Here is a 26,517-nt window from a genome sequence, read left to right as displayed (position 1 = left end):
ATAATATGCAACAGCTCTTTGGAGGCCTTTTGTGGAATAATATTGCAAACATTATTCCCTCCACCTCATCCATAAACACTCCCCATGGGAGTTGTGTTCTTTGTGGGATAATTTCCATTGCAATAATTCTTATTTGTTTTCTCAAAAATAATGGCTGGTTTCCATCACTCTCATCAGTAGATACAGCCAGCAAATTCTGTGGGTGCTTCTGAGAGCCTAAATTTGTCCCAACAGATCAGTAATGATCTTCTTGCCAAACTGATTTACATGTCTCCAACTTCAATTGACTTCAATAAATGTTTACAGAAACTTGAATTGGGAAGGCGGAGATGAGCAGGGCAGAGTCTTTTTCTGCCAGGAACTTAAAGTTTCTGGAGAGAAGCAGACAAAGGACTGACTGTCCACAGCACTGCCCGGGTGCAGGCAGGGCAAGAGCAGAGGGTATCTGGGAACACACCACGTGTATGGGAACCCACTACAGATATCCTGCAGCAGGTGGCCTCAAACCAAGGGTGAAGGACCCCTAGTTTATACAGCTGTGCAAAAGTCATCCTCTTGCGGAGACCGGACACCGCAAGTTCACTTACTCTGGTTAAATCCATGCAGTTCTTCCCTTGTTTCTTGTGGGCTAATGCAATGTTACATTTCTAATTGGGATCCTATTTGATCATTATGCATTTATGTTGGAGGAGGTCCCTCAGAGGATTTGACCTTTGGTTGACCCTCAAGCCGACCCGCCATTCCCAGAGAGAGAGCCATTTTCCAGGAAGTGGCCTTTAGAAGGTAAAGTGGTGTTGAGACTGTCTGGATGGTATAAAGGCCTCTGTCTCAATTTTTAAGATTCTGGCAGGCAGTTACCCAAGACCAGCCTCATTTGTGAGTTCCCTTGCTTGTTAAACCTGCCACCTACCAACCTGAAGAGCGCTCTCTCTTTCTTTGGTCTCTCCTTGCTCTCCGTGTATGGGGGCCACTTTCACATTTCACCCAGGGAACTCCTAGGTTTGTAAACCAACAAATTATCCAACAGGTTAGTGTTTATTCGATTTTAATTAAAAGGGCAGTGTGTCCCTGGTGATCTTAATTGCTTGCTTTACTCACTGTTCTATGAAATTCTCATGTGCAGTTGGGTCTATTTCTGGACTTTCTGTTTTATTCCAATGGTCTATTGATCTCCTTGGTCTTGTGTCAAATTTATTCTTTTTATTCCTAGAGATTTGTAATCTATCGTCACAATGTCGTACCTGGTAGGATTTGTCTTCCTCTTCTTCACCTCCCTTCATCAACATCCCCAAACACTCACATGCAGTTGCTCTTCTTTTTCAGAGTTCTCTTGGTTTTTATATTTTCTCCATATGAATGGTAAAAGCAGCTTGTCTAACTCTAGAAAAAGAAAATGTTAATATTTTCTATTAAGATCACAGAAAACTTACAAATTAACTTCAAGGGAATGGACAAAAGGGGAATTTTAAAATTCTAATGAAAGACAAAAGTCAACCTAATTAAATGGAAAGATACACTTGTCCTTGGATAGGTATTTTTTTGTAGCTATTTTAGTGGTGGTAGTCTCTTGTACACGTCTTAGAAGTGATTTTGTTTGTGTATACAAAAATAGATGATTTCTCTCAATTTTATATGCTGCCACTTTTCCAACTTTCCTTCCTTTATAGTAGCTTTTTCAAAGATATATTCTTAGTGGCCTGAGATAATCTCTCTTATTTCAGGGGAGTTGGTATATCACTGGAGTTGCAGCCAAGGTGTGTTAAAGAGAGGTGCATTTCTTGGTGGTGGAAAGCTTGGTGTCTGCCAGGACAAGCACACACATCTTACCAACTAGAAAAGAGGTTCAGGTGGAAACTGTCAGAGGTGGTAGTGGTGGGGGAAGGGTGCTGTGAGAGGGAGAGCTCAGGCCACTTGAAGGAACACATGTTCTCCAGCACCTGCTGATGGCTGCCACGTGGGAATGGGGTCTGTGTTTCCAGACCGTCTATCGTTAAAGGGAAGCCAGAAATCTGGACTTAGAAAATAAATCTCCTGATTCTCTGATTAGCTTTTAAAATACTCTGGGGCAAAATAGAGAGGACAAGTCTGTAGGTTAAATATATTCCGTAATCCATCAGTGTGTCACATCTGGGAATCAAATGATGTCATTCGGATGGGAGAAAAGCTAGGGGAAAGGATACTAACATGGGATTTTTGACTTGTCATGGTTGTATTTGTTTCCTGGAGCTGCCATAACAAGTGACCACAAACTTAGTGGCTTAAAACAACAGAACTTTATTCTCTTACAGTTCTGGAGGCTAGATGTCTGAAATGAAGGTGTGGACAGGACCGTGATTCCTCTGAAGGCTCTGGGAGAGGATCCTTCCTTGCCTCTTCCAGCTTCAGGTGGCTCCAGGATTCCCTTAGCTTGTGGCTGCATCACTTCAGTCTCTGCTTCCATCTCCACACGGCCTTCTCCACAGCCCCCTCTCCCTGTGGGTCCCTCCTCTGTGTGTCTTTTATAAGTCTCCTTGTCATTGGCTTTAGGGCCAACACAGATAATCCAGGATGACCTCATCTTGAGAGCCTTAACTACATTTGCAATATAACTTCTTGTTAGACAGTATCCAAATATTTTCCCAGTAAGGTCATATTCACAAGTTCAGGAGGTTAGGAAATGGACATATCTTCTGGGGGCCACAATTTAACCCACTACCATGAGTTCTAAAAATAGAAAAGGGAATAAAGCAGATGCTTATTTTCAAAATGTATGGTTCTGATTGACCCTCTCAGCAGGAGGGAACGTGAGTTCCCGGCTGCTTTTCCTCATCAGTGTCTCCATCTTCCCTCCCCACCCCTCCATCCTCTTGTCTCTTCTCCTCTCTTCTACTTCCTTCCTTCTCTTTCCCCCCCTCCTTTTCCGCCTCCCCCCTTCTCGCTCTTTCCCTCTCTGTCTGTCCCCGTCTGTGTTTTCGCCCCTTCTTTTTATTCATCGATTCATTCATCTATTCTGTTAGTATCGCTTCCCTATGATGTGCCAGGAGCTGTGTTTCTGAATCATGACCACATCCTTCTGGAGTCAGAGGCGGACCAGGTAGAGAGCTAAGAGCCTCGCCTTTACAGGCGAGTGCATAGGAAGCCTTGGGTCCTCCTGGCCGTGTAGGCTGACGGGGATATTCTAGCCTGCAGTGCATGACTTGTGTGGATAAGGCAGCAGTCAGGGCCACTGGTCACTCTCTTATGCCTTGTGAAGCTCCGTTAGTATCTGTCAGTCTCCGTTCACCGTAGCCGAGCAGGGCTCTTGACACTGATAGTTTTCCTTTCATACTACGCAGCTGGGAGAGCCTTCTTCCTTCTCAGTTGGAAAGGTCACCTCCCAAACATACCGCTCGGGATGAATTATGTGTCTATTGATTTGCACACTCTTGTCTTGACCACAAATTTCAGGAGGAGTTTAAAGGCAACACCCCAGTTAAAAGAACAAAGAACCAGATAAAGGTCGTTTTATAATACTAGCTAAAACCCTGCTCATCATTTCTGTGCTGATCTCAGTTTACTTCCGAGATTATAGGAATATTGTTCAACATGGGATATTTGCTTTAGAATCCCCTGGAGATTAATTTCTGAAATTAAAATCATCTGTCCAACAAAAGGAACAATTTAATACTAAGAATGTCATCAGCTCCACATAAAAAAATGATTTTCTCCCTTAAGGTAATTCTTATTCTGTTTTCTATGAACTGAAACCCTAGTCTTTTAAAACTCAGGTTATTTAACTAATAATAAAGGGATGTGTGTCCAGATCACTTTTCTTCAGAGCTCTCACAGAAATGAGAAGAAAGTATTAATTCACTGTGAAACACACAGACACACACCCATACATGCATATATTATTAGAGTTATTGTAAATTCTGCTTCAATCCCTAACTCTCTGTTGCACCTTGGTGACTGTACATCTGGTATTAAATAGCCTCGTCCTTAAAAAAAAAAAAAAAAAAAAAGGTAAAATTGTGAGGCTATAGAAACTGTAATGAACTTGGGGAAAAAACAAAAAGACCCAGATCTGACCTTCAGTGGGCCTGACCTCTGTGTTATCAACTCTCCAGATGATTTTGATACCCACCCAACTGTGTGAATCACTGCTCTACATGGGAGCAAACACCAGGGTCTGGAATTAGCCAGACTTGAGCCCAGAATCCTCTCTGAGCCTTAGTTTCTACCTCTAAAGTGTGAATAACTTTAGTACCTACTTACCTACTTCCTAGGGTTTATGTGACACTTAATGAAAAATATATATATAATGCTTGTTATTTTTCTAATTATAACTAGTGGTACAACTTTTTATGTAACCAAATGTAAATCTGTCTGACATCAGGATTTGTAACGACTACTTGGGAGACTAACTTATTGATATATTTATTCATTCATTGGATAAACGTTTATGCCATTAGTCTATTAGAGTTTTAGTAACGATACTAGATAGCATATACATAGAAGATGGTGCGTGTATATGTATTGATTTTGAGGCCAGTTGTCCTGGGATAGTTTGAAATGTGAGAATGACTTCAGTATTCCTCAGGCATAGCCATTCCATCTGAACAAATGTCCAATCTCTGCTCATCGCCACTCCCTATGTTTCCCTTTTTTCATCTCTGTATCTTCTCTCTCCAGGAAGCCCTCTCTGATTCCCTAACACGGTTCTATCCCTGTACCCTTCCTGCATGGAAGCTATCACAGTTGTAATTTTGTATTTATTTAAATGATACTTTTTCAAGTCTGTCTTCCCCACCAGGCTGGTCCTAAATCCCATAAGGGACAGATAGGTTTTAATCCCAAGGTTTGTGAGTGCAGAGAATAGCGCCTGTCACAGGGCGGGTGCTCAGTAAATATTTAATGTATGAGTATGTTTATTGAAGAACCAACAGTTCATATTTTACTACATCAGGCACAGTGCTGAATGCTTTACACATAATAGTGTGTTTAATCCTTGTAACAAACTGATGAGGTAGGTATTACTATTAACCCCATTTTACAGATGAAGAACCTTGAACTGAATAATGTGCTCAAGTTCATACAGTTCAAACCCACCATTGTGACATCGATGTAGAGTTCACCACTACACTACATGGTTTTTCTACTGCCAGAAAAAGTGCAGGTCTCCTATGGGTTGGCAGTTCACATCTCTAGGAAACCACCCAAAAGCCAATGTATGCTGTGTTGGTACCTGGCTAAGGGCTCTGAGTTACCCCTCAAGGCCATGGGCCTTCAGAAGAGGTAGTGAAGATGTTACCAAAAGTGGGGTCTGCTACTCTCTGCTCAAAAGCCAGTAAAGAGGCAAGGTTGGTGAACAGGAAAGTTGGCTTTACTCCGGAGGCCAGCAACCGGGGAGAGAGGGCGGACTTGTGTCCAAAGGCCGATCCGCGCACTGACAGTCAGTGGGCAAGAGCTTTTAAAGAGGAGTTTCAGGGGTCACAGCTGGAGGGAGGGGGCTACATGCAGAAACGGCACAGTCAGCTCTGACAGGCATCTTGAAATTGGTCATGCCATGGTCTGATCCGCGTCATCTTGATTGTTTTGAGTACAGTTAATCTTTAGTTCCAGGGTCAATTTGTTCCCACTTTTTTGAGGCCAGTTCTTGGAATGGTGGCAGCTTATGGCCTGGCTACAGTCTGGTCATCATGTCATTAACTTCTTCCACATGGTGGTGGTTTCAGCATCCATAAGACAGCTCAAAGGATATGGCTCAGAATGTTATCTACAGCCCTTGAGGAGGAGCTAAAGGTCCTTGACTTTGCTTAATGACTAAACTATTATTATTTTCTCCTGTTTGACTGCTTTCCTTTGCTTCTGCATTTTCTCACTTCTCTGATTAAACTTATGCTTTGGCTAAAGTTTTTGTACAGACCAAAGGCAGGCAGAGAACGTGAAGGGGGAAGGACCACAGTGTCCTGCTCCATTTCAAAGGCACAGGCTATTTAAGGTTACCTTCTTAGAAGCACTAAAACGTTGCACCAGGATGGAAATTCCTGGGCTGGGGAGCCCAGAGTGATAACAGGAGGCAAAGTTGAGGAACACAGCCTTTGAGGCTGCAAAGGAGCCTTGAGAAGCAATGGAGCGAACACGCCAGGAAAACTCACCCGCAGGTCACACAGTGCCCTCCACCTCCCCCCAGCCATCTGCAGGCCACAGGATGCAAGGGAGGGCTCCTGCCATCCTGAACACGGTACTCAGCAAAAGTCTCAACTGCAGAAGCAAAGCGAAGACCCTGTCATCGGAACCAGGGCAAAGATTCGAGGCTGAGAAGGTGACAAGGCTGACATTTAACAAATTGGGCTGGAACGGCTTAAAGCCCAGCTTCAGAAGCGCAGGATTTGCTTCTCACAATCTGGGCAACAGGAGCATCACCTGGATCTCGTTAAAAACCCAAGATTGGAGAAGTCCGGCTTCTCAAAGCAGGGGCTGCATGCACAGCACCTGGGGCTTGTTAAAAAGGCAGCCTCTCTGGTCCCACCCCAAACCTCCACCCCTTCTGAGATGCCCCGGAAAGTTGGTCGCGCGTTCCTTGGGGGAGTGAAAGCTGAATTCAGCCTACAAGTGAGTCCCTGCTGTGAGGAGGCGAAGGAGGAGAAGGAAGCTGGGAGCGAACTGGATGTGTGCGTAAAAGGACGGAGGTTCAGACCAGGAAAGCCTGTTGCTCATCCGCCTCCTGTTATGGTGCAGGCTTTGCAGAAATCTGCTGGTTCTCCCTTAGAACAGAGGGAGGTGCCTGCTGCCTTCTCTTGCCTGCCACCGTGCTAGCTAGCTGCACCCTAGTCCTTCCTTCACCAGCGTGTTTTTGCATTTCCAGCAGACACAGGCTGAAGAGAGAGGTGTTTTGAAGTGATGGACTTTTTCAGTGATGACGTTTCCTGTAAAGCTGTTTTCTTCTGAGCTGGGGAATATATGTATCGGTGCTACAATTTGAGCCATTTCAGTAGTTCCTATTCTGAGTCTGGTTTGAGCTTCAGACCTGTGGCATGCGGCCAAAGAGTTTATTTCTATTTGTGTTCTCTGGAGGCTGCTTCTTCCTTAAGAGTGTGCTGTTCGGGTGTCTCACAAAGAGGGGCTTAGGGTGCCGTGCTAATGCAGGAGTGCTTCAGTTGTCTGTGGCTGCAGGAAAAACCACCTCAAGTGTTAGTGGTTTAAAAGATGAATCGCCACAGTTCTGCAATCGGGGTGGTCTCAGCTGAGTGGTTCTACTGCAGTCAGCTGGACGGCTGCAAAGTCCACAAAGGCTCTACTGAGAGCGCTGGGGTCTGGCTGGGCTCTTCTCTCTCCGCATGATGTCACGTACCCCAGCCACTCGTGTTAGAGCGTGGTAGCTGGATTCCAAGGGGCCTCTCACAAGGACAAGGCACAGTGAGTAAAGGGTTTTCCGGCCTCCGCTTGCATCGCACCTGCCAATGTCCCGTGAACAAAGAGGCAGGCTGCGCAAGAGGGGACCACACAAGGGGGTGAAGCCCAGGAAGCATGGTCCAGCAGGGGCCATCAGTGTCACAGTCTACCACTGTTGCCTTTTTTTTTTTTTTTTTTTCCCCTTGCGGGGGTTTGGCGGGGGGATAGATGGAGAGAAAAGTGGAAGTTAACTAGTTACCATTGTGCGTGTGTGTATGTATGTACATGACCAAGCGCATACATGTAGTGTTCCTGGAAACTCTGGGGGACTCTGTCTTTCCCCCAAAGATTCCCCTTTATTTAGTAATTGTTCTTTCACTGAACAGTCATCTGGAGGCAGGGTTATGGGAAAACAGTGAGGTGGGAGGGGTCTTCCAGCCAGACAGATGGATCGACCAGTGTTGATATCAGAGTGAGTCAGATGCTACAGCTCCATTACTCTCAAGTCAGCGAAGGCAGCGCGTATAAAAGGACAGTTTCCTGGATACCGGGTCAAGAATCATGTTCTCACAACACCCTAGAAAATAACTAAAAGATGTAGACTATTCTTTTTATTTTCTCTAAAATATAATCTCCTGTATAGGTTTCTTTTTCCTTTCTTTTTTTTTTTTTTCTTTGTCTCATTTACTTATTTCAAGTTTTCCACTTACAGTAGGGTTACTACTGTATGTTGGGCCATGAATGTAGTGGTGAATAAAATTAAACTGACGTGCCCCTCTTGTGAAGTTTAGAGTTGAGAGCTGTTTTTTTCTTGTGGCCTTAAATAAGAGTAACTGAGTAATTTACATAATGTGAACGTAAGTGCATCTACTCCTATGGTTCTTGACCTTAAACTCCGTGAGTTTCCAAAGTCTTCCCACTGCCACAAGCAAGATGCCATAAGGAAAACAGGTGGTATCATCTTACAGGTAAATGAAAGGAAGATAATAAGAAAGTACCAGCATGGGCTTGCTCATGTTTCCCTGACTTAGCAAGATTAGTGGAGCTGGGATTCAAGGCCAGCCCTTGTGATACTGAATCCAATCTGATTCTCACAGGACCACTGGCCCACTTAAAGCTGCACCATGCTAAAGAGGTAGCTAGAGATTTCCTGGGGACTTGTTCTCTCGAGTCTGCTCATCTAACACTCTTTAGAAACAGCATTACACTTATGTTGGGGTCAGTTTACCTATGGCCTCTTCAAAAACTTCCATTTTGACTGGAAAGTCAGTTCCATAATGGGTCCTTACTAAATGCAAGAGGGTTCTTAGAATGATAATCACAGGTCAGTAACTCACATGCTTAGGGATGCAGAATATGGCATAATGGTTGACCTTGGGCACTTTATTATGTCTTCTAAGATTCTCTTTTTTCATTGGCAAAATGGAAATGATAGCAACTACCACATAGGCTGTTGAGATGAATGAAAGAATCTACGTAAAGCAGAGTCTGGTCCATAGTAAGCACTGAAATGATCACTTATTATCTTGGTGATGATGAAAACCTAGCCTACTCACCAGAGATACAAGGGATGCTGTGATCACTGGGTCACTGCTAAGGTCCCTAATGCAGATTTCATTGTGAAAGGTCATTTGTAGGCCACACATCTGCCTGGCAGATTGAACTAGGGATTTAGCCATAGGAGTTAGCATTAGTATTTTTTTCCTCACTTTTTTTTTTTTTTTTTGATTGACACAAAAGAGCAAGCATCGAGTCTACTAAAACGAAGAAAAACCATCATTGGTATTTTTATTTCCAAACGTCCCAGCAGCGCCCTGCAAGCACTAACCTTTTCATTTAACTCTGTTTAGGGTTTGATGCCTATTTTACATCCCGCACACTTGAAAACAACAGAAGAAACGTATGGTTTGCCGAATACTGGGAGGAAAACTTCAACTGCAAGTTGACAATTAGTGGGTCAAAGAAAGAAGACACAGATCGCAAATGCACAGGTAATTTCATTCTCATTGTTCTTCTCCTGTTACTCTACGTGGCCAGCATTGTAATGTCTGCAGAGCTGACAGAAGGAAGCTTGGCTGGAGACAAATTGAAAAAGTAAATCGAATTTTACTAGATTGTTCAGAAAATGGCACAGGAGCATAAGTCTTGAGGGACCAGAGCAGTACAGACAAGAATGTATTCTTCTCTGCCTGTCCATCTAGCAGTAATTGACATTTTCATTGATTCTTTGAATGCAAAAGAGGTCATGTTGCCTTGAATGCTCTTACTGATAAATATTAGTTCATGTTGTAGCCAGGATTATAAAGTCATTTTCACAGACCAAAATCTCTTACAAATTCCATACCAGCATCAGATTTAACTATCAGCAGAGAAATGACAAAAAATGCGAAAACAATATATTTGATTAAGGAAAGAAAGTACTTGGGGTTAGAGTAATGAGAATTCCAATGGATTTTCATAATATCCAAATTAATGTCACCTGCTATTTAAAATATGCTTTAAGATACTCACTAAGCCTCGTATGTAACCTTGCATAAATATTCCAAATAAAAAACACGAGTGTGTTTGCCATGTATGTACGTGTGTGTATATATATGTATATGTGTGTGTGTGTATATATATATATATATATATATAATATGTATATGTGTGTGTATATATATATATATAATATGTATATGTGTGTGTGTGTGTATATATATATATATATATATATATATATATATATATATATATATATATATATATGATATGCATATATATACACACATATATATAGTGGGTTGGCCAAAAAGTTCGTTCTGGCTTTTCTGTAACATCTTGTGGAAAAACCCGAACGAACTTTTTGGCCAACCCTGTGTGGGTGTAGGTGTGTGTGTGCATGTGTGTATACACACACATATATATGCAGTAATCAGAAGGCAAAATCACATGTTTATTCGTTGGTTGATTCACAAATATATATTGAGCGACTCCTTTCTGCTAAGTACTGTGCTAGGTACTGCTGATCTGATGCTGAACAAACCAGGTAATGACACTGCTTTCACGCTGCTTAGAGTGTAGTGAGAGAAGATCAACGTTATTCCAGTGACCTTGCTATGAATACATAATTATAAATTGCAATAAATGTTCTGAGTGAGGCAACGGCGTATAATGAAGGAATTTTACTCATATTAAAGGCAGAAGCTCTCTCAAAAGATGAGTAGACGTTGGCTGGTTAGGGATGGGGAAGAACAGATTGGAGAATTTCTGATGGTGGAAGAGCATGGCACAGGGCTCGAAGCAGGAAAAATGATGGTACCTCTTAGGGTGTGAAAAGCAGAAAAACATGAAGTACAGTGAATAGGATGAATGTGTGAGCCGAGGCTGCAAGTATAGAGATACGGACAAGGAATAAGCCATGCTGAGATGTATGTGGATTTTGGTCTTTATCCTGTGGATACTGGAAATTGTGGGAGGTCTTACACAAGGGTGTGATGTGTTCTAGCATCACCTAGCCCTCTATTAATTAGCATTCCCCAATTTTATACTTCAGTAGCCTTCAACATTTGTAATGATGACCTTGAGGTACCACAAACCCTAAAATGTCTTTAGTATGATCAAGAAAGAGACATTCATATTGTATACACTCATGTGTAGTTTTTCTCTGCAGTGTGGGTCTTCGAATATTGACCATTCAGATACTGTAGATTCACCCATTCAGTAAACATCTATTAATGAAGAATAATGCATGTAGAGCATGGTACTAAAACACCACAAATGGTGCAAGGATGCTGAAGTTTAGGCCTTTTCCTCAAGGAGTTTTTCTTTTTGTGAAAAAGGAGAGATAAGATATAAACAGAGACATGAGTAACAATAATGATACAAAATCAATATGATGCACAATTGGATGCATAACTCAGTTAACTAGAATATCAGATTAACCACATTCTCTAGCCCGTAGTGTATAACAACAGTGTTTTCAATAATAGGATCCTTATAATGTTGGGGGAAAATTAATTCAATGTTGACTAGACCTAGGTGACACAAAGCTTTCAAGTAGAAATCGAAAAATTAGCTTGACATCTGGATAATTTGTCTATATGACGGGGACATCCAAACGTACTAGAAGTACCTCAGTGATTGATGACAGTTTTTTGGCTCTTTGTGACATTTGATGTTTTGTAGAGTCTGAAAGGTGGAATGAATTGTCTGACGGCCATTAGGATCGTTCCGTCTAAGGCTCATCTGCAGTCTTTGTATACACTCTAACCAGGCTGTTTTACCTGTAGTCACATTTTAGTGCTGATTATCAAGAATTTAGGTTTATAAAAACATATAAGCTCATTATCCAAACCACTACCTTCAAAAAATGGAAACAGAAGTGTTTGTGTTTTCATATCATGCTTCCTCCACGTGAAAAACCTATGATCACACTTGGTAAATTAGCTGTGGCCCCTCTTCCTTTCCTTACTTACCACTTCCCTTGTGGTAAGAGGTGCCATACTGAGTGGAGGCCGATATTACGACTATCGTTGTGTCTTTTGTTCTTCCTGTTATTGGATATAAGAACGTGGGTGGTCTGTGTTTGTTATTCTTTCCCGTACTTTCTCTTTTCCAAATTCAACTAAACCTGTATTTGCTTTGGAAGTATTCCCAAAATACTATTTTAAAAATCTTGACATTTAGGTGTACCTCAACTTGGAAGTGGAAAAATGGGAGAAAAGACATAATGAGATTTGCTAGACCACAGGGAAAGAAAAAATGGAGAGAAATGACATATTAAACTGTATTAATGAGAATACTTACAGTGAGAAGTTGTTTTAATGAAAGAGAAGAATGGATGAGAGAAGAAAGCCATTGATAGGCTTAAGGGTGTGGGTGATGTAAGGGAAAGCTTGGTACCCAGATTTTGAAACACTAAAAGAATGGGCACATTGGAAAGAAGCAACCAAATGAGGAGGTAGGCTGAGTAGTCTGGCATTGCCGATCGTGGAGTCTGGCATTGCAGAGAGTGCAGTTAGTAGATGTTTTGATCTCAGGGCTGCAGAAAACAGCCCACTTCACAGATCTCTCTCTCTGTGACTGGTCTCTGCTAAAGAACAAGAAAGTCTTAAAATATTCATTCCTAGGATTTGGACACAAACTAAAATGCAGACTTTTTTTTTCTGGGATATATAGCCTCTTCAGCCATCATGAGCTACTTACTATATATTAGCTCCAAGTAGTCTTGGATCATTCAAGATTCGAGATCCAGATCATTGAATCAATCATCTGGTCAGACAAGTTTTGAAGATGAGTTGTGGGACCCATAGCTATTTGGAGAGAGCAAATTCCTGGCGTCAGGGGAAAACAGTGAGTTCTAAAAACCCAAGATGGTAAAAAAAAGTCATGAAAGGAAGAATAATTGTCAAACAAAAATTATTATTAAACATGAAATAAACTGCATATGCTTTATAGTTTAACATTGGGCTACATGTGCATGGATTCTTACCTGAACAACCATGGAATCCTTATTCCTATGAATTATCCATATGCATCTAAAGTCTCCTTCAAACAAGGAAAGCTACCACGTACTTCAGTATTTTAAGAACATCCCAACTTTCCTTGATACCCAATTCCAAGGTCTCTCAACCTTGAGAGCTAGACATTCTTCATCCTACTTTCCCTGGTGGTTTATATAAATTGTCATTGATATAAATTAAGACTCTCCAGGGACCCACCCTGCTCACGGGTTATCTTGGCTGCCATCCTCCAAGGAGTCACGTAGTTGAGCAAGTTTATTGGTGGTGTAAGTTTTCACGGAAAACACAAACTCTATCTGAAAGGTACTAATGCCATTCACGCTACTTCATGGTAAAGCTACATTTTCTCATGGAGATAGTGGTAACTACACACACATTAAAGTAAGCATTTTTAGATAGCTCATCGTAGATTATTTGTTGCTTATGGGAAGAAAAATCAGACGTGATTTTTCTTTCAGGTTGAATTTATGCTCCCCCACCCTCCCCACCCCACTGGGTAAGTGAGTTTACCCTTAACACTTGCCAGTAGATTGCTGACACAGAGACCAGGTTAGCATATGATCTCTTTGGGAATAATATGTTTTTGTGGAGCTACCAAGGTCAAGAGAAGAAGGAAAATAAATAGGTGAAGTTATGTCTCTGCAAAAGAGATTGAGGCCATCTTGGTGTCAGGAAAATACTCTGCCAAAGTGTGTGCGAAACCAGAGGTTTTGGCATGAAAGAGAACTAGCATTGTGTTCCAGGGCTATCTCTGAATATCCCTGTGAGAGACTGGAAAACAGTATTTAACCTCTCAAAGCCTTTCCTCATCTTTGAAATGGGAATAATAAAAGTTTAATTGCATCCAAAGTTGTTGTGGGAATTAAACGAGAGCCCTCAAGAAGAGGATCTAGAGGCTCTTTGGTGGGGCTAAGGGCGGATTCTGGGAGGGCTCATGCCAAGGAGTACTTTCCAGAACTTCTGCTGCCAGTGTCCTTGTCCCCACCATGAGCCACAGCCACCACCCCTAGTCTCTCTGCAGGAGACTAGCAGCCGTGTGGCTGACAGGGTATTGGTGCTCTGGCCAGGTGTCAGGCCTGAGCATCTGAGGTGGGAGAGCCGAGTTCAGGACATTGGTCCACCGGAGACCTCCCAGCTCCAAGTAATAGCAAATGGCAAAAGCTCTCCCAGAGATCTCTATCTCAACGCTAAGACCCAGTTCCACTCAACGAACAGCAAGCTACAGTACTGGACACCCCATGCCAAACAACTAGCAAGACAGGAACACAACCCCACCCAATAGCAGAGAGGCTGCCTAAAATCATAATAAGGTCACAGACACCCCAAAACACACCACCAGACGTGGTCCTGCCCACCAGAAAGACAAGATCCAGACTCATCCACCAGAAAACAGGTACCAGTCTCCTCGAACAAGAAGCCTACACAACCCACTGAACCAACCTTAGCCGCTGGGGTCAGACACCAAAAACAACGGGAACTACGAACCTGCAGCCTGCGAAAAGGGGACCCCAAACACAGTAAATTAAGCAAAATGAGAAGACAGAGAAATACTCAGCAGATGATGGAGCAAGGTAAAAACCCACCAGACCAAGCAAATGAAGAGGAAATAGGCAGTCTACCTGAAAAAGAATTCAGAGTAATGATAGTAAAGATGATCCAAAATCTTGGAAATAGAGTGGAGAAAATACAAGAAACATTTAACAAGGACTTCGACGAACTAAGGAGCAAACAAACAATGATGAACAACACAATAAATGAAATTAAAAATTCCCTAGAAGGAATCAATAGCAGAATAACTGAGGCAGAAAAACGGATAGGTGACCTGGAAGATAAAATAGTGGAAATAACTACCGCAGAGCAGAATAAAGAAAAATGAATGAAAAGAACTGAGGACAGTCTCAGAGACCTCTGGGACAACATTAAACGCACCAACATTCGAATTATAGGGGTCCCAGAAGAAGAAGAGAAAAAGAAAGGGTCTGAGAAAATATTTGAAGAGACTATAGTTGAAAACTTCCCTAATATGGGACAGGAAGTAGTCAATCAATTCCAGGAAGCGCAGAGAGTCCCATACAGGATAAATCCAAGGAGAAACACGCCAAGAAACATATTAATCAAACTATCAAAAATTCAATACAAAGAAAAAATATTGAAAGCAGCAAGGAAAAACCAACAAATAACAACATACAAGGGAATCCCCATAAGGTTCACAGCTGAGCTTTCAGCAGAAACTCTGTAAGCCAAAAGGGAGTGGCAAGACATATTTAAAGTGACGAAAGGGAAAAACCTACAACCAAGATAACTCTACCCAGGAAGGATCTCATTGAGATTCGACAGAGAAATTAAAACCTTTATAGACAAGCAAAAGCTAAGAGAATTCAGCACCAGCAAACCAGATTTTCAAAAAATACTAAAAGAACTTCTCTAGGCAGGAAACAGAAAAGAAGGAAAAGACGTTCAATAACAAACCCAAAACAATTAAGAAAATGGTAATAGGAACATGCATATCGATAATTACCCTAAATGTAAATGTTTTAAATGCTCCCACCAAAAGACAGACGGGCTGAATGGATACAAAAACAACACCTGTATATATGCTGTCTACAAGAGACCCACTTCAAACCTAGGGACACATACAGACTGAAAGTGAGGGGATGGGAAAAGATATTCCATGCAAATGGAAATCCAAAGGAAGCTGGAGTAGCAATTCTCATATCAGACAAAATAGACTTTAAAATAAAGACTATTACAAGAGACAAAAAAGGACACTACCTAATGATCAAGGGATCAATCCAAGAAGAAGATATTACAATTGTAAATATTTATGCACCCAACGTAGAAGCACATCAATACATAAGGCAAATGTTAACAGCCATAAAAGGGGAAATCGACAGTAACACAATCGTAGTAGGGGACTTTAACACCCCACTTTCACCAATGGACAGATCAACTAAAATGAAAATAAATAAGGAAACACAAGCTTTAAATGATATATTAAACAGCATGGACTTAATTGATATTTAAAGGACATTCCATCTAAAAACAACAGAATACACTTTCCTCTCAAGTGCTCATGGAACATTCTCCAGGATAGATCATATCTTGGGTCACAAATCAAGCCTTGGTAAATTTAAGAAAATTGAAATCGTATCAAGTATCTTTTCTGACTACAACACTTTGAGACTAGATATCAATTACAGGAAAAAAATCTGTAAAAACTGCAAACACATGGAGGCTAACCACTATGATACTAAATAACCAAGAGATCACTGAAGAAATCAAAGAGGAAATCAAAAAATACCTAGAAACAAATGACAATGAAAACATGATGACCCACAACCTATGGTATGCAGCAAAAGCAGTTCTAAGAGGGAAGTTTATAGCAATACAATACTACCTCAAGAAACAAGAAACAGCTCACATAAACAACCTAACCTTACACCTAAAGCAATTAGAAAAAGAAGAACAAAAAAACCCCAAAGTTAGCAGAAGGAAAGAAATCATAAAGATCAGATCAGAAATAAATGAAAAAGAAATGAAGGAAACAGTAGCAAAAATCAATAAAACTATAAGCTGGTTCTTTCAGAAGACAAACAAAGCTGATAAACCATTAGCCAGACTCATCAAGAAAAAAGGGAGAAGACTCAACTCAATAGAATTAGAAATGGAAGAGGAGAAGTAACAACTGACACTGCAGAAAGACAAAGGATCATGAGAGATTACTACAAGCAACTATATGCCAATAAAGTGGACAACCTGGCAGAAATGGGCAATTCATAGAAAAGCACAACCTTCCGAGACTGAACCAGGAAGAAATAGAAAATATAAAGAGACCAATCACAAGCACTGAGATTGAAACTGTGATTAAAAATCTTCCAACAAACAAAAGCCCAGGACCAGATGGCTTCACAGGCAAATTCTATCAAACATTTAGAGAAGGGCTAACACCTATCCTTCTCAAACTCTTCCAAAATATAGCAGAGGGAGGAACACTCCCCAACTCATTCTGTGAGCCCACCATCACCCTGATACCAAAACCAGGCAAAGATGTCACAGAAAAAGAAAACCACCGGCCAGTATCACTGATGAACACAGATGTAAAAACCCTCAACAAACTACTAGCAAACAGGATCCAGCAGCACATTAAAAGGATGATACACCATGATCAAGTGGGGTTTACCCCAAGAATGCAAGAATTCTTCAATATACGCAAATCAATCAATGTGATACACCATATTAACAAATTGAAGGAGAAAAACCATATGATCATCTCAATAGATGCAGAGAAAGCTTTCGACAAAATTCAACACCCATTTATGATAAAAGCCCTGCAGAAAGTAGGCATAGAGGGAACTTTCCTCAACATAATAAAGGCCATATATGACAAAGCCACAGCCAACATCGTCCTCAATGGTGAAAAACTGAAACTATTTCCACTAAGATCAGGAAAAAGACAAGGTTGCCCACTCTCAGCACTATCATTCAACATAGTCCTGGAAGTTTTAGCCCCAGCCATCTGAGACGAAAAAGAAATAAAAGGAATCCAAATCGGAAAACAAGAAGTAAAACTGTCACTGTTTGCAAATGACATGATACTTTACATAGAGAATCTTAAAAATGCTACCAGAAAACTACTAGAACTAAACAATGAATTTGGTAAAGTAGCAGGATACAAAACTAATGTACAGAAATCTCTTGCATTCCTATACACTAACGATGAAAAATCTGAAAGAGAAATTAAGGAAACACTCCCATTTACCATTGCAACAAAAGGAATAAAATACCTAGGAATAAACCTACCTAAGCAGACAAAAGACCTGTATGCAGAAAACTGTAAGACACTGATGAAAGAAATTAAAGATGATACAAACAGGTGGAGAGATAAACTATGTTCTTGGAATGGAAGAATCAACATTGTGAAAATGACTATACTGCCCAAAGCAATCTGCAGATTCAGTGCAATCCCTATCAAACTACCAATGGCATTTTTCACAGAACTAGAACAAAAAATTTCACAATTTGTATAGAAATACAAAAGACCCCGAATAGCCAAAGCAATCTTGAGAAAGAAAAACGGAGCTGGAGGAATCAGGCTCCCTGACTTCAGACTATACTACGAAGCTACAGTAATCAAGACAGGATGGTACTGGCACAAAAACAGAAATATAGATCAACGGAACAGGATAGAAAGCCCAGAGAGAAACCCACGCACTTATGGTCACCTTATCTTTGATAAAGGAGGCAAGCATATACAGTGGAGAAAAGACAGCCTCTTCAATAAGTGGTGCTGGGAAAACTGGACAGCTGCATTGAAAAGAATGAAATTAGAACACTCCCTGACACCATACACAAAAATAAATTCAAAATGGATTAAAGACCTAAATGTAAGGCCAGACACTATCAGACTCTTAGAGGAAAACATAGGCAGAACACTCCATGACATAAATCACATCAAGATCCTTTTTGACCCACCTCCTAGAGAAATGGAAATAAAAACAAAAATAAACAAATGGAACCTAATGAAACTTAAAAGCTTTTACACAGCAATGGAAACCATAAACAAGACAAAAAAACAACCCTCAGAATGGGAGAAAATATTTGCAAATGAAGCAACTGACAGAGGATTAATCTCCAAAATTTACAAGCAGCTCATGCAGCTCAATATCAAAAAAACAAACAACCCAATCCAAAAATGGGCAGAAGACCTAGATAGACATTTCTCCAGAGATATACAGATTGCCAACAAACCCATGAAAGGATGCTCAACATCACTAATCATTAGAGAAATGCAAATCAAAACCACAATGAGCTATCAGCTCACACCGGTCAGAATGGCCATCATCAAAACATCTACAAACAATAAATGCTGGAGTGGGTGTGGAGACAGGGAGCCCTCTTGCACTGTTGGTGGGAATATAAATTGATACAGCCACTATGGAGAACAGTATGGAGGTTCCTTAAAAAACTAAAGCAAGAACTACCATACGACCCAGCAATCCCACTACTGGGCATATACCCTGAGAAAACCATAACTCAAAAAGAGTCGTGTACCACAATGTTCATTGCCACTCTCTTTACAGTAGGACATGGAAGCAACCTAAGTGTCCATCGACAGCTGAATGGGTAAAGAAGATGTGGCACATATCTACAATGGAATATTACTCAGCCATAAAAAGAAGCGAAATTGAGTTATTTGTAGTGAGGTGGATGGACCTAGAGACTTATACAGAGTGAAGTATGTCAGAAAGAGAAAAACATATACTGTATGCTAACACATATATATGGAATTAAAAAAAAAATTGGTTCTGAAGAACCTAGGGGCAGGACAGGAATAAAGATGCAGATGTAGAGAATGGACTTGAGGACACGGGGAGGGGAAAGGGTAAGCTGGGATGAAGTGAGAGAGTGGCATGGACATATATACACTATGAAATGTAAAATAGATAGCTAGTGGGAAGCAGCCGCACAGCACAGGGAGATGAGCTCGATGGTGGTTTATGTCCACCTAGAGGGGTGGGGTAAGGAGGGTGGGAGGGACAGAGATGCAAGAGGGAGAGGATATGGGGATATATGTATATGTATAGCTGATTCACTTTGTTATACAGCAGAAAGTAACACACCATTGTAAAGCAATTATACTCCAATAAAGATGTTAAAAAAAAAAAAAAAGAGGATCTAAAATGATACTAGCACACAGTAATAGCTCAATAATGGCAATTATCTGCTCTTCCGGGCTGAAAGCAGTTACAGGGCAGGGCAGTGTTTCATGAAGATCCTATTGCCTTATGTCAGTCCTATGGAAAATCAGGATGTATACCAAATTCTAAGAGGAAAGTAAAGCCAGGGATTTGAATAAGCACGTAAATACACACCAGAGATTTTCACTGGGGCACACATTGCATAGCAATGTACTAAGGTATCAAAAAGTTTGTAGGCAAGCGTTATTCAGCTTTATGCTATGAATGGAATGAGGCTCCAAGCTTATGGAATTTCAGCACCATAATGTCGAGTGTGCCCAAGCATTATAGGAGCTTGGACTTGCTGAGCACCCCATGTCCCAACTTTTGTACAATTTTATCCCTGATGTGCTATATCCCTATGTGGTTAGTAGCACCCCAAGGTCTTTGCTCCCAAACCCATTCTTTAAACTCAGAAGAAGGTTTTGAGAATCTGAATGTGCTTGCCTATGGCAGTCCATAAAAATTATCGCTCTGTCACATCTTATGGCTTATACAGACATTTGTCTAACTAACATTACGGTCCTTTCAAATGCCACTCTGAATACTGATTCCGCGGAATTATCTCTTTGCTGAAAACAAGTTACTCAGCATTTAGAAATCCATCATCCCATGAGGGGACAATTTGACTTTCAGAGATTTGTTTTCCTTTTGAGATGACAGAGGAAGAATAAATTGGTGGCATATTTCTTGTTTTGTGGGGTTTTTTTTGTAAAAAGACGTATTCCATTGCTTGTGCCTTCAACTCACACAGCAAACAAATATGATTTTGATTTGAGTCCCTAATCAACGAATATTTACTGTGGAAAGATAGAAGGGGCCAAAGAGTATAGTCTGGTAAATGTCCACATTCTGGGAGGTCAGTCTCCTTAAGCTGTGTTTTTCTTTTCACCTCACTTGTCAAAGCTAATAGTTTAAGTAAAGGTCACTCTCTTGGGGGTGGCAAAATCCTGTTAGTAAATGCTGTTAGTGAATAAAGCATGTATTTCTAAAGTCTTTTATCCTCACCTGGGACCCAGGCCCAGGAGAGCCTGTGTAATTTTTAAACTATCAGGACAAAAGAATTAGACTTCAGTGAGTCAAGTTCTCTGAGAATATATGTGTGGAAAAATTTGATCCTACTAATTAGTTTTCCCTGTCATTTTATTATTCTATTCTGAATTGACCTTTAATTGTTAAATAGATGTTATATTGTGACACCTAATTTATTCAGCATGATTGAGGAATCCACAACAAAATGTTGTAGACAAATAATGTCTCACCCTTTGTCGCTCTAAGACTTTTTGAAGCCATTTTGATGAGAAGCAAAGTAAAATGCATTTTTACACCTCTGTGCTTTGTTAAACCGAGGTTCAACGAAGATTAATTATGATTTAATCTGCATGGAACATCCATTACGGATTGTGCATTAATATGGTTCTTTGTTAAATTTTTGATTCTCGGCCTTATCTCTGGACATCAACATCTTGCTTGGTGTTTCTCTTCCTACCATCACCCTTAAGTCTTCCACTACCTACCTCTGCAATGACTGGCTTCTATCTGGGTGGGAACTGGAAATATGAGCCAAATTATTAGGTTTTTTTTATGTTAAATCATTCATTTATTTTTAAAATGAACATTAAATAAGTATTAAATGTCTCAGAATCATCTCAGAAAGGCTTTGTGGATGTAGTAGAGCACTTTATAGCAGCTGTTTGAGTGAATTTACTAATAGAATTTAGCTAGGTGAAATGCTAATTAATATAGCATTCCCCAAATTAGAATTATCTGAATTCACATCTGAAGTCTTCGTTGTTCTTGGAAAACTTCTTCTAAATACTTTTCAGAATAGAAGTATTGAATAAAAGTCCCATGTCCTTGAAAGATGATTATGGGTATGACTTTGGGTTCCTATACGTAATAGACGAAAAAAAGGCTTCAGTGGAACATTAAATCATATTAAATGCTATGTTAATTCTCTGGCTTTACTTTCAATTCACTTAGATATGAAATTTTATCTTTTATTATTTTAAAACCAGTAAAGTTATCTTTCTAAAGGAATTTAAGAACAAAAAGGTAGCCTGTTTTCAGTGGGCAGTATAGCATCAAATATGTCAATTGTAACACTGGATAAATTTGAGAGAAGATAAGCAAGATGTGACCAGCCTCGCTTCTGAGAGCGCCGATCACTGCAGCCTCTCCTATGGTTACGTTATAGTAAGTACAACTCTCGGGCCACCAAACCAGTAGTGCAAAAAATATGACTTGTGACTGTTTCCTATAACTTTGTTTTTGCCCCTCCGTTCCAGTGATTTGAGAAGTCTAAGCAGTCTTTTTAGAGTTGTCCATTCCCCCCGGTCAGTGTGGTTGAACCTCATTTGCAGAGGACTTTGTCAAGGCCAGGGCCCTGGAGTTGTTTGTGAGGTCCCTTTGCTCTGGGCCTTTGGCATCAATCCGTTCTTCCTGTCTGGGAATCCATCTCCAGGAATGTGATACCGTCCCTTAGGAGTGGAGTTGTGGAGGTGAGCACAGCATGGACTTTTGATCCTGGCCTCAGGGCTTCTCCAGGCTCAGCTCTGATTGTGATGGCTTGTGCAGCCCTCCTGAGACTGTGCTGGGGGAGGTGACGGAGCCCAGGACCTTTTCCAAGGGCGCACACCCGCATGTAACTTACAGGCTTCCCCTCAGTCTCTTCCTTCTCATCTTCCATTCCTGACTGTCTTTATTACAGGTTGAGGGAGGAGACTAACTTAGATCTAACCATATCCTGCTAATTCTTTTGTGTATGGCATGCACTGTATGTCTTGAATCCTCCAGGACTCCAACTTGTGAAGCTCAGAGCCTCATATTGACCACATGATACTGGATTTAAAACTCAAGTCAGTCTTTTTATTTTATTTTATTTTGTTAGTGTTCTGTTACAAACTTCTTAAAAGCAAAGAATAAGAGCTTTGTAGCTTCCAATAATATATGAATATATAAGAATATTGCCATACACCACCATATCTGTACAACCAAAGCATAAGAGTCCTGGATGACAGGCCAGGTTTACTAAATAGTGCAAGCGTAGCACTAAATTCATAAAGCTCATTTTCTCAAATCTTGACCAGATGTGTAAGGTAGAGGCTGGCTATCTTCAGCCTTCTCACATAGATATTTATAAGTGGACCCTTCAGGAAACGCATTTTTCTTTCTGCCACCAGCCCTCCAGAGAGTAAAGAGGGGTCTCCAGCAGCGCGCCATTTTAGCTCAGGCCATGTTTCCTCACGTTCCTCTTGCCGTACAGCCGCCCAGGCATGGACGGGAGCTGGCTTGGATTCTCTGCAGAATCAAGCCCGATTGTAGAACACCAAATTGAAAGCCCAGGGGTAACCAGGCAAAAACCATTTCCATAAATGTTAGAAGGCATAATTATTTGAGCTGTGTGTCATCTCCTTCTCATTAGCTCCAATAGGCAATGGCTTTAAAAATTGGAGTTATGGCCTTGCCTTATTTCGTAAAGTCTGTCAGGCTACGCACTTAATGAGAAGGAATTCCCGAATGAGGGGAATTAATGCTTCAGCCTCTTCTCAGCAACAGTCCTTGTAAGCAAAGTGCCTCTTCTAAGCAATATACATATTATAAATTGGCTGCTTACAGGCATTTTAGTAGGTATAAGAAAGGGCTGTTGCATGACTTAATCAAGTATCCTCAAGCAAGTTAGATTGGAATATAGCTTTCCTTAGGAAGCATTTCTAGTAATACAGGTGTTTGGGTTTTTTTTTCCCCTTTTACTTCTTCCAAAGAGAAATATGGATACCAAAACCATTTTAGGCTTTTACAGTGTATGCAGCATCATATTTATTTTTCTAGAGAATAAAAATATGCTCACAAGATAAATATCTACCAGATATATAAACCCAGATAAAACTTGCGAGAGATACTTCTCACTTTGTCTTAGTTTTTCCAGTCACACTAGATCAGGTATGTGGTGACCACATGGGAAGACTTCCCATTTCCTCATCCTCAAATAGTATGTGTTTGCCTTCCTGGGTGCACATAGCTCTATTATGTAGAAGCACAATATTCAAGCTGCCTGATGAAGTCACACTAATTAGCTCTTGAAAAATGGTTAAGACTTGAAGAGTCCAATTGCCCAGGTGTGAACCCCAGCTCTTTCCCTTACTCTGTCACCATGGGCAAGTCACTGAAACATTCCTAGCCCCTTATTTGCTCATCTGTAAAACGGGGATAGCAATAGTCCCTACTACATGGGATGGCTCGCAAGGATTCAGTAGAACAGTGCCCGGTGGTAATAGTTTGTGTGCAGTGGGTTTACAAGCCATCGTTGTGATGGATGTTTGTGGTGACTGAAGTTACCTTTGGCTTTGTTTAAAAAAAAGCATCTCCCCCATGACTCAAATTGCCTATCCTTTTTTATTTTCATACTCAGCTGTGTTCTTCCTTTGCCTTAAACATCCTTGGCCTTATAAAGTGCTGTACACAAATCAGTATCCTTTTATGTGTTTATATCATCCAGTGTGATGCCCCTATGAGCCTGGTGAATAAACATGACACATATCCTCCTCCTTTTACAGATTAAAACAAAACCAAACTTTGGAGCAATTCCATGACGTATCTGAGAGCGTATTTGCTAATGAGAAAAATAATCCCAATAACTAATGGCACGCATTTGTTTTCTCATGCATTCTGTCCCTCCTCGTTTGTTCATTTCACAAATGTGTGTCGAGCACCTGCACAGGGCCAGCAACTGAGCTGGGAGGAAGATACGGGCTCTGCTTTCGGGGAGCTTCTATTCCAGCCCAGGAGGAAGGCGGAAAACCAAAAGTAGATGAATGAAATAATTGCAAGTTATGATTAGTGCTGTGAAAGAAGCAAATAGGAGGCTAAACTAGAAAACAACAGTCAAAAATTGTTCCAGGAAAAAAAAAAAAAATTGTTCCAGGAAAAGATAGAAATCATCACCACAGCCCTGACTTTCTGCAAGAGGTTATTATACCCATTATACAGATGAGGGAGATGTGGCTCAGAGGGGTCAACCACGTGGTAAATGTGGCTGATTTCTCCCTGTGCTCTTTCTCCTCTGATGCCTAGTTCCCTTCCTAGACTCTTGGAACATGAATAGGCACATTCTCATTTGGGGTTCACTTTATGTTTTTGTTCATACAGCAGTTTCCTTACTTGCTGACACCCAGCCCCATAAGGGCTCTTTTGTAGAACATCTTTGATTATGATCCTGGATTGATCCCTCAGGTCCTCACTTAGGAACAGCTGCAGTGGAGAAGCGAGTTGACCTCGTTTCTTCTCTCCTCTCCTGAGCTCAAAATAGGGCAGTATTTTTCAAACTTTGTTATATTGATGAAAAGTTAGTAGCTTGTACCGAGAAAAAAGACACAAAATCACATTCCCTGTCTCCTAGGCAGCCTAATTTGACAACAGGGAATTGCAGCCAGGACTGTAAAATTCTCTTGGAATGTATCTCATTCCCATGGGACTTCCTGTCCTTTTAGGGTGGGGCAAACAGTCCTGCAGCCTTATCAAAACAGATGGTGGAGATTGAAATCGTGCGAAACCGGATGAAGTACAAAATAATACCTTTAAGGGAAAGCATACCAATATCAGAGTAGCAGTACAAACTGAGCTACCAAAGTGGTCTGCTGCTCTGGCAGAATTGGGCAATTTACCATGGAAGGGAAATGTTGAATTACAAGATGCTATTGCTTTTCACATTTGAGAAAAATGCAACTGTCACGAGCAAGTTTCCGGCAAGTTTGTAACAAATGGCTACATTTTAGAATTAAGTTTTGAAGAAACCACCAACAAATCAAAAGAAAACTATGCCAAGAGCTAATCCGAAGCAGTTCTTCTGTGGATACAAGTGTACAGAAATCATTAGGACAAATAGTTATTGGACTTCAAATATCTGACAACCTGGCTGGTAACATGCCTACATAAATCATGCCTCCGGCATGGACTCTATGTCAACAGATTTTCTCTTTCCTTGAACAAGTTTTGAGATTGCAGAAGTGCTTTTGAATTTGAAGAAGGGCTCAAAACCTAAATTGGTGCTGTTTTTAGCAATTTATGCAAGACTAATCCTGCTACCCCCAATATTTAAGGCATGTCAGTGTGTCCATACATTGTTCATAAGAAGAAGGCAAAGCTCTCAGCATGGTCTCTAGGGCCCCCTGTGGCAGGGCCCCATCTCATACTGCTGCAGCTCTGACTTTCCTTTAGTTTTGTAAAGACACCTGGATTCTCGCTATCACAGGGCCTTTGTACATGATGTTCCATCTGTGCTCAGCTGCAAGCTCAGTGAAACCAGGCATTCACTTTTTTGTTTATGCCTTTTTTTGTATCCCCAGTCCCAGCTTGGGTCAGGCATAGAGTAGAAGTTTCAGAAGTAGTTGTTGAGGCATTAATTTTACTTGCCACGCATAAAACAAAAACCTGCACAAAATATATCAATGCAGTTGATCAAGTTGGTAGAGGAGGGGCAGGTAGTATGTGCCTATGTTTTCCTGGGGAACCCAGCTTGCTGCCCTTTACGAGCACTGAAGCAGAATCTCTCATTTGGACAATCAGCCTGGGCAAATGGATTGAATCAGGGGTTTTGTAGGATTTATTGCACTGCACGTGTTAAATGTTTTATAAGTCCATTATGTTGGCTTTTACAAGACCCTGAAAGAAAATAGCAGGATCTGCATTTATTTGAGTTGACAAGTTCTCCATTTTAAGTAAAAATGTGAAACCCCCCAAATCCAATAAACTGTAATATATAAGCCATTCCTGCCTTTTAAAAAAAATCACAAGAACAAAAGACTGAGGAATGCATCAGCCTCCCAGCTTTGACCATATCCGTCCCTCTATTGATTATTGTTATTCTCATAACTGAAGAATTGCTGCATTTTACATGCTATGAGGAAGAAATTAGATCCAAGGCC

General features: G+C 40.8%; 1 protein-coding gene across 2 annotated transcripts in view; it reads left to right on the top strand.

The window, feature by feature from the left end:
• Positions 1–26,517, top strand: part of GRM7 (glutamate metabotropic receptor 7) — a 796,163-nt gene that overhangs the window by 512,863 nt on the left and 256,783 nt on the right. For both annotated transcript variants that reach the window (XM_068557650.1, XM_068557651.1), the window contains exon 5: positions 9,204–9,344. In XM_068557650.1, the coding sequence (XP_068413751.1) occupies positions 9,204–9,344 (141 nt within the window). The remainder of the gene's footprint in view (positions 1–9,203; positions 9,345–26,517) is intronic.

This window comes from Eschrichtius robustus, chromosome 12 (genome assembly GCF_028021215.1).
Source record: "Eschrichtius robustus isolate mEscRob2 chromosome 12, mEscRob2.pri, whole genome shotgun sequence".
In the NCBI taxonomy this organism is placed as follows: Eukaryota; Metazoa; Chordata; class Mammalia; order Artiodactyla; family Eschrichtiidae; genus Eschrichtius; species Eschrichtius robustus.
The sequence above is the reverse complement of the archived record's forward strand: the minus strand, read 5'-3'. Positions and strand labels throughout refer to the sequence as shown.